At 37.1% G+C, this 13,466-nt stretch overlaps 1 protein-coding gene across 1 annotated transcript in view; it reads right to left on the reverse strand.

Moving 5' to 3' along the window:
* SVEP1 (sushi, von Willebrand factor type A, EGF and pentraxin domain containing 1) overlaps window positions 1-13,466 on the reverse strand; it is a 157,588-nt gene that overhangs the window by 72,343 nt on the left and 71,779 nt on the right. The window contains exons 10-17 of the mRNA XM_036903354.2: window positions 11,825-11,932; window positions 10,941-11,072; window positions 10,123-10,317; window positions 8,793-8,914; window positions 6,843-6,951; window positions 3,131-3,295; window positions 2,381-2,614; window positions 767-928 (exon numbers count right to left, since the gene is read on the reverse strand). Of these exons, the coding sequence (XP_036759249.2) occupies window positions 767-928; window positions 2,381-2,614; window positions 3,131-3,295; window positions 6,843-6,951; window positions 8,793-8,914; window positions 10,123-10,317; window positions 10,941-11,072; window positions 11,825-11,932 (1,227 nt within the window). The remainder of the gene's footprint in view (window positions 1-766; window positions 929-2,380; window positions 2,615-3,130; window positions 3,296-6,842; window positions 6,952-8,792; window positions 8,915-10,122; window positions 10,318-10,940; window positions 11,073-11,824; window positions 11,933-13,466) is intronic.

Genomic DNA, 13,466 nt, shown 5'->3' on the forward strand with positions numbered 1-13,466 from the left:
GTAGCAGAGCAGGACTAGGGCCGGAGTCCCCAATTCCCAAGGTACTGTCCTTCTGCTCTTGTCTTCCAAATAATTCTCATTATCAACATTGCTAACATTTCTAGTGCACTTCCAAGCACTGAGCGCTGCTCTTAAGGTCGTATTTTATTATTAAGCATCTACACTTGCATTTGCAACAATAGCAAAGAGGCAATGTTGAAATTCCTTCTTTTAGTATTTTTTTGAAATTCTAAAACAAATAGAAATTCCTTCTTTTTATGTGTATCTTACTGTGACTTTAATTATGAAAGAAAATGTATGCCTCAGGAATGTTCATTTACAATAACAATAAAATATTTTGAAAAGACTGAATATTTCAGTGGCAAAACATATGCATATGTGCCTGGAATTATTAATCTCCAAGTAAATGGAGAGTTGATCTCTCATATCAAATATCATTCTAACAAAAGTAACCTAATTGCTAAGTGTTGTGAAAGTCCTTTCCACCAATTTGTGTGAGATTCAATAAAAAATCTGGGCTAACTGATGAATGAGGATTGGAATTATTGCCGGTGGAGTTTGACTTAGAGCCACAGAATGTTTCCAAAAGGGAAGACAAATAGACTTCTTTAGAGTGGGGAAAACATTCAGATAATATTTTATGATTAAAATAAAAATCAAATTAATGACATTTCTTTTGGTAGTGCTCTGATTTCATTCTCTTTGCCATTTAGAGTTCGTAACTGCAGACGCAGTTCAGACTTCTGCTGGTCAGACTGTGTACTACCTTTACATTCGGAGCTGCTTCTTGAATGGAGATACTCGGTGTGGGTCCCAGGGGGACAGAGTTTGCACTCAAGCTGCCCTTCTTCATCTTGGTAGGACCCCATCAAGCAGCTTTCACAGACAGAATGCTCCAAAGAGTAATAGGTTCCCAAAGGGCAGTTGACTGAAGAGAAAACAAACCAAAACCACTGAATATAGTAAACTACAGCAAGGCAACAATGCTCAGGTGCTTTTTTCCTAAGGCATGGAAGTAAATAAAACATGCTTCCCCATACTATTGTTTATGGGTTAAATTTTACTCTCAGAGTTTACTCACAAGATCAGCCTTCCAGAAATGTATTCCTAGAAACCATCCAGGAGATTCCTTTTTTATCTGTGATAAAGGTGCAAATCCTTGTTCACTAAGTTTATGGCTTATGTGATGGGGGCTTTAAAGCATGGGTTAAAGCTGTGAAAACTAAATCATCCTGGAAAACAAAAGTTAGTATTCTTCTAGAGAGGATACTTGATGTCAGTAGCCTCGATGATGCTGAGATGTTAAAGTGTGTAAGAATTACCTGGGAACTTACTAGAAATTCAGATTCCAAGGCCCTGTCTCCAGAGCGTCAGACACATCAGCTCTGGGACCGGACGGGGTTCAAGATGCATTCTGACAAGCCCTTCCGGCGATGCTGACACTGGTGGCCTGAAGACCACATCTGAGAGATGCCCAGCCCTGGTAAAAGCGATTCCTCATCTTTACTCACAGTGTAGGGCAGAAATAAGAGCAGGCTCAGAATGACAATTTTAAAGGGCTTTTGTTGGGCTGAATTTATCACACTATGAAAAACCCAACTGAACTCTGGGAATAGCGTCAAGAATGGTCAGGGAAAGCTTTCCGACCAGGATGCAAGATCCGGCTCCTGCAGAGAAGTTAACACAGGATTCATGCTGTTCAGTTCAGCTGAGGGTAGAGTTTGGTGAGGGGAGATTCTGCAATCTATGAAGGATAAAGTTATTTGGGAAACAGGCCGAAACTGATCTAGATTGTGGCAGTCTAGAACAGGGGTTAAAAGTCAAGGGGCCGGGGGTGAGTGAATGAGGAGTGACTGCTTAATGGGCATGGGGTCCCCTTTGGGGTGATGAAATGTTTTGGAACTGTGAAGAGGTTGATGATGGTTGAACAAGATGGTACTAAATACGACTGAAGTGTACACCTTAAAATGGTTAATTGTATGTTGTATGAATTTGTTGTTGGCTGCCTGGGTGGGAATCTTAGCTACACCACTCACTGTCTTAATGGGTAAGATATTCTAAGTTCTTAGCCTCTCTGGCTTCAGTTTTCTGCCCTGTAAAATGTGCATAATAATGATGGTACCTCACAGCGCTGCTAAACAGGATTAAACACAGGAGGTGCACAGCCAGCATACAGAAGTGGCCAGAAAGTATTAGTTGTTCTTGGAGCTGCTGTTGAAAGCTATGAGGCTTAAAGATCTATAAATAAAACAGGAAGCACAAAATACCAAAATGACGTTTCATTTCAATATCCCCTGATACCTGTAAAGCGACTCTACTTATCTCCTCTGACCAAATATTGATGAACCAAATTATCTTTGATTGTGGGAAAAAGCCTTACCACACATACGCCCTCTCAGGACTGAGCCTGGTCTGCAGAAGAGGAAAGCCTTTTCTGTTTCTAATGAATTGCTGTCGGCTACGAGCATTTCAGATGCAAGCTGAAAGGAATACATGGGCTCCTTATTGAGGGTCCTTTTCAGTCGATTTGTGATTGTTTCCAAAGTCTTAATGAGCCGTCGCTGATTTTCCAATTCAAGGGTATCATTTCTTTCGTCGGGTAATGGCACACTAGCTGAGATAAAAACAAGACAAAATGAAACATACACACGCACGTGGTGTTTCAGGGAGCCCGTGGGGTTCATTTTTACCAGAAAGAAATGGCATATTAAACATTTTCCAGGAAAAAAAGCCCTCAAATTCAACTACTGCTTATTGAGCAACTAGTACATGGATAATATTAAGAACAATATCATTTGCTTTACTCCTTTTCTTATATGCATTACCTTTTTGCAGAGCTTTTCATTACAGCATATTTAATTCCTGTAAATGCTTGCTTTTTAAAAAAACAAGCCTTGGTTCATTAGGCCAAGATGAGTGCAAAGCAGGATGCTTGTTGCTATGAGACCCATAAACCACATCTGTGATATTAAATTAAAGAAAATGACAAGATTAGGTGATTGTGCTCTCCCTGATTTTCAGGCCTAGGGTCATTTCCTAATAATGACAACAAACAGAAGATTTGAAATACAGGTTTCCAACCAAAAATTTCACGTAATATCACTTCTTCACATAGATAGTCTAGCCTTACCTGTGATGTTAAAAATTAACTTAATTTTGTGATCAGATAACAGAGCACTTCTTTTAATCCGTGAAGATCTGGCTTTGTCGGCACCCGTGGGGGTTTCTTGCACGGTGTCCAAGAAGTCATCATAAGAGTAATCCAGCCTATTAGCTGCACCCCAGCCACCTGGTCCTGGACAGTTGTGCCAGAGAAAAAAATGATTCTACAGTTGCCTCTTTAACAACATTTAGCTTCTAATGTTAAGCCAAAAGTTGAATTACCCTTGACCATTGCTTAAGTTGCCCATGTTGTACCACATTCAGGTTTTGTCTATAATCTTCCATATTATAATTTTTAGGCATGTCATATTAAATTTAGATTGTCAATGAATTACACTGCAAGAAGAAAGAAAAGTCTCTGTGGAGCTACTAAGGCATTTAAGCCATTCTATCTTTGAGTTCATAGTGAATTATCTTAGCTATAGAGGTAAATAGCAGGTGGGTGCATAATAATTTGAATCAATTCCTTTTTTCCTTCAGGATTTGCTCCACTCTTTCCTTAAATTTTAATATCACCTCTATATAATTAATGCACATAAACAGGTTTCCTTCTGTGAAGATTATTTAAGATACCTGCATTGTATTTTAAAGGTGAGGGCAATTTCTGAAAGGAGCATATAGCTGGATGTTGACATGCACAACACAGCACACTGGAGGAAACCAGGATGTGTGAGGTTCTTTAGATGCCCTTGGTCCACCACATACATTCAGACTGTGGCTTCTGGATGTGTGATGTATGGTTGTACAATCTTTGTGAAGTTACTTTCATCTCTCTGAACCTCAGTTTCTCTGTTTATAAACTGAGTTAATTATTCATGCTTCTTAGGTTTGTCTGGGAAATAACTAACACAAAACATACATAAACTGTCCAGCTCAGCATTTGACTCACTTTAAAACTTCAGTAAAATTATATTAATACTGGTCTGGGCATATGGTTGTTGCTTAGATATGTGATGTAAACATCAAATTATATTTATACAGACCTGTCTACCTAATCAAGCTGTTTACAAATTTTATTTTTTTGCTTAATTTATGTTTTCAGCTATTAAAATTAGCTAGGAATAATATTTTTGTTTTTCACTGAAACATTTTTTTCCCACAATTATTACATAGCCATTATGGAAAAGGAAAAACAGACGAGCAAAGACGAAAATATAAAAGAACTTCTTATAATTCCACCACGTAGAAATAGCTACCATAACATTTTAGGCAAGATGTTTTTTATGAATACATAAACACACATATACACATCTATGCATGCATACATATATACATCTGAAATAAAAATAAACATACTAAAATAAGATAATACTGTGTGTATATTATTTGGGAATCTTTTTTCAAACTTCTTCAACAATATATTATGGCATTTCTGTGCCAAATGGTTTCATAATATCCTCTTCTATGACCATACCACAAACTAACCAGGTTTCTATTTTCAGACTTGCAGGTTATCTCAAAAATTTAGAACATCTTTGGGTATACAGTATTTCATAAAATGTAAGACACTATCAAGAGAAGACACTCCCAGTTCCAGAGTTGCTCAAATGAAAAGTGTGTATCTTAGAATTTACAAAATGTAGTATATCTTTGCACACTGGGTTGAGTTTTATCTTGGGAAATATTCTTGGATGTGGAATTTCTGGGTCTGAGTGTTTTTAATCCTTTAGACACATAACACCCAATGGTCTCCAATTTCTCCTCTGCAGGCAATATATGAGCATGATACTTGTCCCTACGCTATTGCCTACTTTGGGTATTAGCATTCTTATTTGAATTTGTTAATCTGACAGGTCAAAAATGGCATCTCACTTTAGTTTTAGTTTGAATAACATAATTATTAGGAGGTCAAATGATTTAAATATATTTATTGGGCCTTTGTTTTCAAACATGATGACTTGCTAAGGTGTTGCTGTAGATGTTACGCTGCTCTTGTGATTCTCTGTTGTAAAGACATTCAGGAAGGAACACTGGTACCACCTTTGCATGCCTGAACCTAGACCACTGCCATTTGGATCCCTGTTAGATGACAAATACTGCCCATCTCAAAGTCTTATGATAACAACTAGCTTCCTCTGTGTGCATCCTTGTACTCTCACAATCTACCTCAACAATCTGGAGGGGAAACCTGGGGCACATTTGATAGAAGAAGCATTGTTACTGCAGATGGGCTACATCTACACTAAATCACTGCCAAGTCCACTGCCAATGCTACTTTATGACTTCCTAGCTATAACTTTAATGTCCAAAATGTTCACTGATTCCTATATAATAGTTAAAAATGGAAAACGACTTGAAGGATACCAAGAGGAAATTGTTTACATTAATTATGGCAAGTTGATTGCTAAAATAATATGTGGCCATTAAAACTGAAGTATAATAGGCAACAACAGAAAAATACCCTAGTATAATGTTGACTAAGAATGCAAGTTTACAAAATAGTATAGGCATACAAACACATACACATATAGTTATATGCATATCTGTATTAATATATAATAATACATATTTTAATGTATTAACAGAATTATTCTGGGGACTGTGGATTATCTTTATTGCACTGCTTTTTAGCATTTTTTTCAAATATTTGCAAAAAACATGTATGCACCAATAATATTTTTAAAATATAGTCTAAAGCAACAATCAACATCATTCTTAATGTTAAATCACTAAAAAAATTACAAATAAGATTAGTGTCAGAAATAAAAAGGATGTCTGATGTAATGAGTTAATACTGTCTCAAATAATCTTCTAAGCACTTTACTTGTACTTACTCATTTAATCCTTAAAATGGCCCTATGAGTTCATGAGTCTTATGTATCCATTTTATAGGTTAAGAAACTGAGGTACAGGAGTGGTTTGGTAACTTGCTTCAGAGCACAGCTAGTGGTAGTGAAGCCAGGATTTGGACTTAAGTAGTTGATCTTAGAGTCCCTTGGCTTAACCATAACACTGTTTTGTTATCATTATTATTCTAAAAAATATTATTCTGGAAGTTCTGGATAGTTTTATAAGAATGTAATTAAAATGACAAGTATAATTACTGGAAAGGATGTTGATTTTCCTAATGAAAGACCAAAGACAGACAACTGAAATCTAGAAATATTAAGGCAGTAAACTAAATAGCCAGCCAGATACACCAGCAAAAAAATCACTTACCATATTTACTAAGGAATAAACTTAATAAAACTGTTCAGAGTCAGCATGGAGGAAACATCTGAATTCCACTTGAATGTATATTGGACTTGAATAGATTGAGTCATATATTCTGGATGAAGACTCTGAATATTTCATATGTGTAATTTTAAATTAATGACTCAACTACATTCTAAATTGAACACCGTATAAAATTGCTATTACTACTTTACAACTAAAACTATTCTCCTCTAAAATATTACATAAATATTTGAATTTTACAATCATAATGTGACTTAGTTTTCTTAGTTTTTATCATGCCAAGAGTTTTGGCTAATGTTTGGAAATCATTTATTTGATAGCCAAAATTTAATATACCTACAAAAATCATTAAGCACATTATCAAAAATTATGCAGTCATCCTAAAACACTGGATGAGTAAATTAATAGAAGTTAATTTTTCTAGTTTGCCCCACTCTTCTGGAATTATTTTCTTATTTTGCAGATCAGTCTTGCCAACTACCCACACTACATAATTTAATTACCAATTGCAAAGCCATTTTCATAGTCATAATTATATTCGAGGCAGTATTTTTTGGTCAGGTCCTCCAGTCTGCAGTCAATGTCATCAGCATCACTACAAAATGACGGGACCTACAAATAAAAAATGAAGAGCATAAAATATAAATCACATCTCCGTGCGCTTTGGATAAGGCCTTTGTTTCCCTGGCCTTCACAAGTCCATAAGCAGGAGGGAGGGGAGGCCCTGGAGCTCTGCATGCTCCTGAAAGGACTCCTGACCTCCTCCACCCTCTCCCTCATGGCCTCTCACTGCCTGTGGACCACAGTGGCGGTCTCATGCCTCTTCTCTCTGTTTATGTCACTTACCCAAGAAGCCCCGGCCTCCTGGCATATGGCTTCTGAACTTTCACCCTGTATGGCTCTTTAGATCCTTATTCTCTGGCTCTATCTCCACTCATTTCCAAGTCCTCAAAATTCCCCTCTATGTCCCCTGAAACTCATAGTCAGAAACCACCAATTTATTATTTTTTTACCTCTTCTCTATATGTTCCCTTTTGCTCTCAATGAAACTCGACTTTCCAGTTTTCCTAATTGGTGGGCTTGGAAGAAGTGTCTTCCTCACTCTTCATGGCTGTTCCCAGATCATGTTACGTCACATCTACTTAATTTTGAACTATACCACATTGCCCCTCCTTCGGACAGTCACCTACAGCCTTTCCCCATTCTGAGTCACCCCTCATTCCATGAACATGTAGCGACTCTCCCTGTTATAATTCCACTTCCACATTCACCCCCCAATCCTTCCATCCTCTTGGCTTCTCACTTCCTCTTCCTCTTCTCCTCCTGTCTTCCAGCCTTACTTTGTCACTCACTCTCATGGTCATGTCCTCAGACCTTGTCATTATCAGTAACTGCATCCTTTTCTACTCCCAGAAATCCAAAATTTCTTCAACTTCATCAGAAATTTATAATCCACTTACCCTCCCACCTCTTCACTGTCCCTCAGCCCAATGTCTTCACTTCCTTATCTACCCATCTTAGGCTCCACGGTTCATCACCGTGAATCACTCCCTTGCATGCACACCTCCCCCCCTCAATTTGTTTGTCTGGAGAACCCTTAACTCTAGCTGAATACACTGCTCAGCTCTCTTCACACGCACGTGGTTAATTATAGCTTGAGAGAAAACATGGTGCTGCCTATTGCCAATCCTACTACATTTCTCTAGTATATTCATTTGTCCTCTCCTAGAAAATTATTTTATGCCATCTTCTCTCTTCTCAAACCTCAACTTTTCCCCATCCTTGCTCCCAGATCATGACTCTGCATCTTTTTCCCTGAGAAAATAGAAATCGGAGAAGATCCTTCTACACCCCCCCCACCATGTGTTCCCGCTTCTGCATCTGTGATCCGTGCACTCTGCCTCCTTGACTCCTCTCTTTCTTTCACATTCCACATCAAGTCTGCGACTACTACTAAATCTACTTTCAGATTCTGTTCAAATTCTAGGCTCCCCATCCCTTATGGGTATAAACATGTACACATTTCCTGCCTTCTGGAAGCTCAGCACAGTTAAATACAATTGTTTTGCTTTTCCCAAATCACTGCAAGAGTCCTAAACAAAAATGCATGAAAAAGAAAATCCTTTAAATGTTCAATTATCTCATCATCATAAAATATAGCCTATAATGACATTTCTGTCATACTTTCAATAACAAAGCAGACAGTTTCAAACCACATGGACCCACTCCTGACTTCCTGACTCAGACTGTTTTTAAAAATTCAAAACATTTTTTTACAGATTTACTTGTAATTCATTCCTGAAGTCCAAGAACGTATGAGTAATTCTAAATGTCAGAAACAAGTTTGAAACACAAAGAAAAGGAAAATCATCAAGACAACTTAATTTCAGTGGCAGATGACCCAGAGAAGCCATTAAATTATGGTAAACAATAAAGGAATACTACTCACATACCATTTTCCCCAGGGTAGTCTCAAATGCTTCAGAAAACTTCTTCAACAAATCTGTGTCATCACAACGAGTTGCTTTGTAGAGCATCTCAAAGGATTTGAACCCATGGTTTGCAAAACGTTTTACTGGAAGATGTTGGGAAAAAAACAGCGTCAGTTGGTTAGTGTTTTCAAAACAGGATTTAACTGTCTATGGAAGAACTGCAACATAGTATTTTAATTCTAACAAGATTTGTGGGACTATTATAAAAACAAGAGATGACAGTTAAGGAAAGTTTCTAAACATTAACTGGTCATAATAAACCATGAGTCAAGCTGCACTGTATCCAGCTGCCCAGTCGTGAGTTCGCTTTGAGATATTATTCCTTAGCTTACAACCCTATGAAAAAAGGGAGCATTTAAGAGAAAAATTGTGTTCATTACAGTCCTGGGAATTTTTTAAAACTCCTGGCCAGGTCAAAGATTTATGTTCATATAAATTCATACATTTATATTATATTTTCAACCAAGAGACAATGAGAAATATCTAAATATTATGTGCAGTCATATACCTTGAGAGTGTGATTTCCGTAGAGAAAAAGTCCTTAGATCAGAAGCTTGCAGAGTTCAACCGAGCAAGATAACCCACAATATTCAGAACAATGCTTCCTAATGGCATCACCATTGAAATCCTACTGTCTAAATCTGTGATAGAGGTGAGTGATAATGCTTCTATTTACTTCCCAAATTTGCAAAAAAAAAAAGACCTCAAGTAAGTGGGCTTTACTCTTTTCCAAGATATTGGCATTTAAACTCCATCTATGGTACTGGACCAAAGATTTACTCCAGAGAATATTTATTTACATTAGACAAAGATATAGGGTTATTTTAAAAACGATATGTATTAATGATTATAGTATAGCTCTAAGTCTAAACCAGATTTAAAGAACTTGCGACTGAGCTCTTTCATTTCATCACATGTTGGATCTTACTTTAAATATAATCCCGCCTGCAGATTATGAGACTATACGTCAAGTTCAAGGTTACAGAACAAGAACAACATGCTGGCAAGTCTCTGCAGATATTTCTGGTAAAGAACAATGGGAGGGCCAAGAGGGTTTTGTCTTAAACTAATCTTTTGTACAGCAATCCAATCAACAACAAGACTCTGGTGGGCTCATATTTTTTAAGTCAAGGGACAAACCTTTCTCTTATCCACAAACATTTCAAATTTGTGGCACCATCTTCCATTGACCAAACCTAATCCCCACTTACTACATCAATTTTCCTCTTTAATGCAAATAAACACACATTCATGCATACTAAAAGGAGTCCAGGAAAAAATTAAAACTTACTAGCACAGTCTGGCCATTCAGTGGAATACGGTGGTTTCCAGATACCATCTTCATAAGCACAATAATACTTCTCGGTAGACCCTTCTGTGAAATCATAGCCCTCCAAACAACTTAAGGTACAGTTAACTCCAGCACTATCTTGAGTACACATAAAATCCCCATTTATGGGTGTGAATGGAACTTCACAGGGAGAACCTGTGTAAAAAAAGTTGTACTATTAGACACAGTGGTATAGGAGATATAAATTAAATTCCAGAGCTATAAGCTAAGTTTTGAAAAGGATTCCTCCTGTCCAACACTATTCCTAGAAGAACTTTCGCTATAAATCCTTAATGTGGGATTGTGACTTCTTGGTTCCTTGGAAAGCAGAGTTGAAAATATGTGTAATTAGAAGTTGTACATATTTTGTGGAAAGCTATAAGTATTTCTGTTGTGGGATTTTTTAAATGACATTCCTTAAAAAAAAGAAAATAATAAAAGAAAATTTGCTTAAGACAAATGAAAATGTAATAAAAATGAAAACTAGATGACATGAGAGAGCAAATACATTTTCAGAACCTGTCTCGTTAAGCATTCAAAATAGGATCATGACAATAATACTCTGCACCTTAAGAGAAAATGTTAAAAAAAGGTTAAAGATACTCTGGAAGAAAATATTTCTAATTATTGTGGGGTGAAGTAATAATAATCGGTAACCTGAATAAAATCCATCAGTATTCTAACTTTAAAAGTATACTGCACAGGGCCTATTTTCTTTCACAAAATAAAGCGCAATAGCAAACATCAACTAGATTTTTGGAGGCTACTGAAGGGAGTACCTTTTATGATAATGTGGATATCACATGTTCTGTTATTGCCTGAGGGGTCGGTGGCTGTATACCGCACTACAGTCTCCCCATGAGGAAAAAGGTCTCCTGGTGTATGACTTCTGGTAATGACCAATACAGCTCCTAAAAAGGAACAAAGGAATCCAATTTTTGGGTTATTGGTCTGCAGTCAGTTTACTAATCACTTTATTTAAATTTTCATTTTCAATTAATAGAAACGAGCTTGGCATTCAATTTGTTGTGATTTGTCCACTTGTAGAAAATTAAAGATGTAATATTTATACTATAATGTAGAAATAGTAGACCCAAAAACCTCATTAAATTAAGGCATTCTTTTTGAATAAATGATTTTCCTTGAATAGGTCAGTCTATTTGAACACTGAAAATTTAATTAAGAAATCTATTTAATTTGCATTTTTATTGTTTACTGAGTTTTAGTGTAATCTTTAATGTGAACTTCAATTGTATTTGCCCTTAATTTCCTGCTTTCCTATGAACTTCTGTAATTTCTTTGGCAAATGTTTAAGAAATTAATATGAATACATACAGCTGTACTAGAGATACTAATAAAATGCATAGTTTATATCTTCAGCCAATGTAAGTTTAGAGACTCAGTGAATTTATTAGAACACCTTCAAGTACACCTACCACAGGTTCATTGAATATTGAAATAAAGGGACCCCATGGATAGGTAAGATTAATAATGTTAAATCATACATAATTATTCTAGCATCAAAACATATTGCTTTGTGTAACTATTCTGCTTAGACAGTGGAATTTTCTTTTCATTTCTCTTTCATCTTTTTTTTAAAGCTTTTAAAAATCAAATATGACTCAGTGTTAGCATGCTCCCCACAAAATCCCCACCTTCTCACCTGAGTTGTCTGAGAACTGGGGCTCATCCCAGCTTGCAGCATGCTCCTTCTCTGAGACCTGGATGGGAGGTGGGGATCTACACCAATCTATGCCAGGTGGTTCTACATCTAAAGAAGATGAAATCAAAGGAAGCAGTCACAACTGATATTCAAAAATGAGGAGAAAGCAGTCACAATTGTTATTAAAAAATGAAGAGAGAATTAAAGTTTATTTGTGTTCGCAGAGAACCTTGACCTTGTTAGACACAAGACTGGCTCTGGGACCCCTTTGATTATGAAGTACATTTCATCCCAAGACTCAGCCTAAAAAGAGCTGGTTCTTGCTATACTGCCCTCTGCCTGTTGAAGAAGACATAACCAGATTCTTAAAGTCACCCTGAGCACAGTGGTGTGAAAGGTGATTCCGGATGTGGTGGACATTGAGTTTGTGAGTTCCACCTGCAGTAGTTGAGCTGATGGACCTGGAAGTGATGAGAACCTTTCAGAGAAGCAGAAGGAGTGAAATGACCGAACCAGTCACTTCCATGATCCTCCTCTTAATTGAAAGATCAAGACAGGGCTGACACCTGGATAAATGGAAGGACCAATGGGCAGAGAGCTGAGTCATGTTGTAGAATATGCAAGAGGAAAGTGAGGGTTATATGGTGGAAGGCCAAGAGGTATGTCGAAAGGAAGACACTGTATTCTTAAATTTCTAGGGTTAATTGATTCTAGGTAAAGACAAAGAACAGGGTGTGGACATGGGAGTCTGGGTTACAATGGGGAGGGGTGAAAGCCACAGTGGAGATGAAAGCTCTGTGAGTCTGTGTTGCTGAGCATTATAATCCATGCTGAAGGAGAAGTGTGAGGTGGCCTGAGTCAGCCAGGTTTCAAAGCTCTGATCAAATGGGGTGGAATTTTTTAGGATGTCAGTAAAAGACAACAAAGGTATATAGGAGGTAGATTTTATATACTTATTGATTATGTACATTTTAAATATTCTTATGACCACAACACATGCCTCTGAAGTTTGAGGAAGACTGGACAGAAATTATTTTCTAATTTTCTAGGTGTGGAATCTCAGATTAGGCCAATTTAAGGAACTTGCCTGAGGTCATTAAGTAAGTAAATGGCAGTCACAAGCATCAAGACCACGGTATTTCTATCCACGATATATGAAAACACTCTGAAATTAAATGAGCTATGACTGTGAGAATATATAGATTTCTGTTTTAAGCTAAGTCTTATGAATAAATGCTCAGTGTTTCTCTCTTCCTCATGCTTGTCACTTCATTAGTCCCCTGGGTTTACTACTTTCCTAGACCATGAACTCTGCTGACCGGTGACGGAGTCTCTTCTGCTCATGGTTACCATCGTCAGAGCTCCACTGCACAGCACAGCACCTGGCTCATCTCAGGAGCTCAGAAAAAGTTGCTGAATAAAGAAAAGAATGAAGGAATGCTCACAGGAGGTCAGTGTGCTTTGAGAAGGCTGGATCAAGCCAATACACAGTTAAAATTGGCAAATCTGGCAGTATTTACTATTTTCCCAAAGAGAAACCGCAAGTGCATATTTTCAAGATTTTCTAAATTCATCTGATCTTAGCCAAACATTTTAAAGATGAATTGCAGGTACAAGAGCACAGTAAGACTAGGCCAGTTAC

The sequence above is a fragment of the Manis pentadactyla genome, chromosome 3, assembly GCF_030020395.1.
Source record: "Manis pentadactyla isolate mManPen7 chromosome 3, mManPen7.hap1, whole genome shotgun sequence".
NCBI classification, from domain to species: Eukaryota; Metazoa; Chordata; class Mammalia; order Pholidota; family Manidae; genus Manis; species Manis pentadactyla.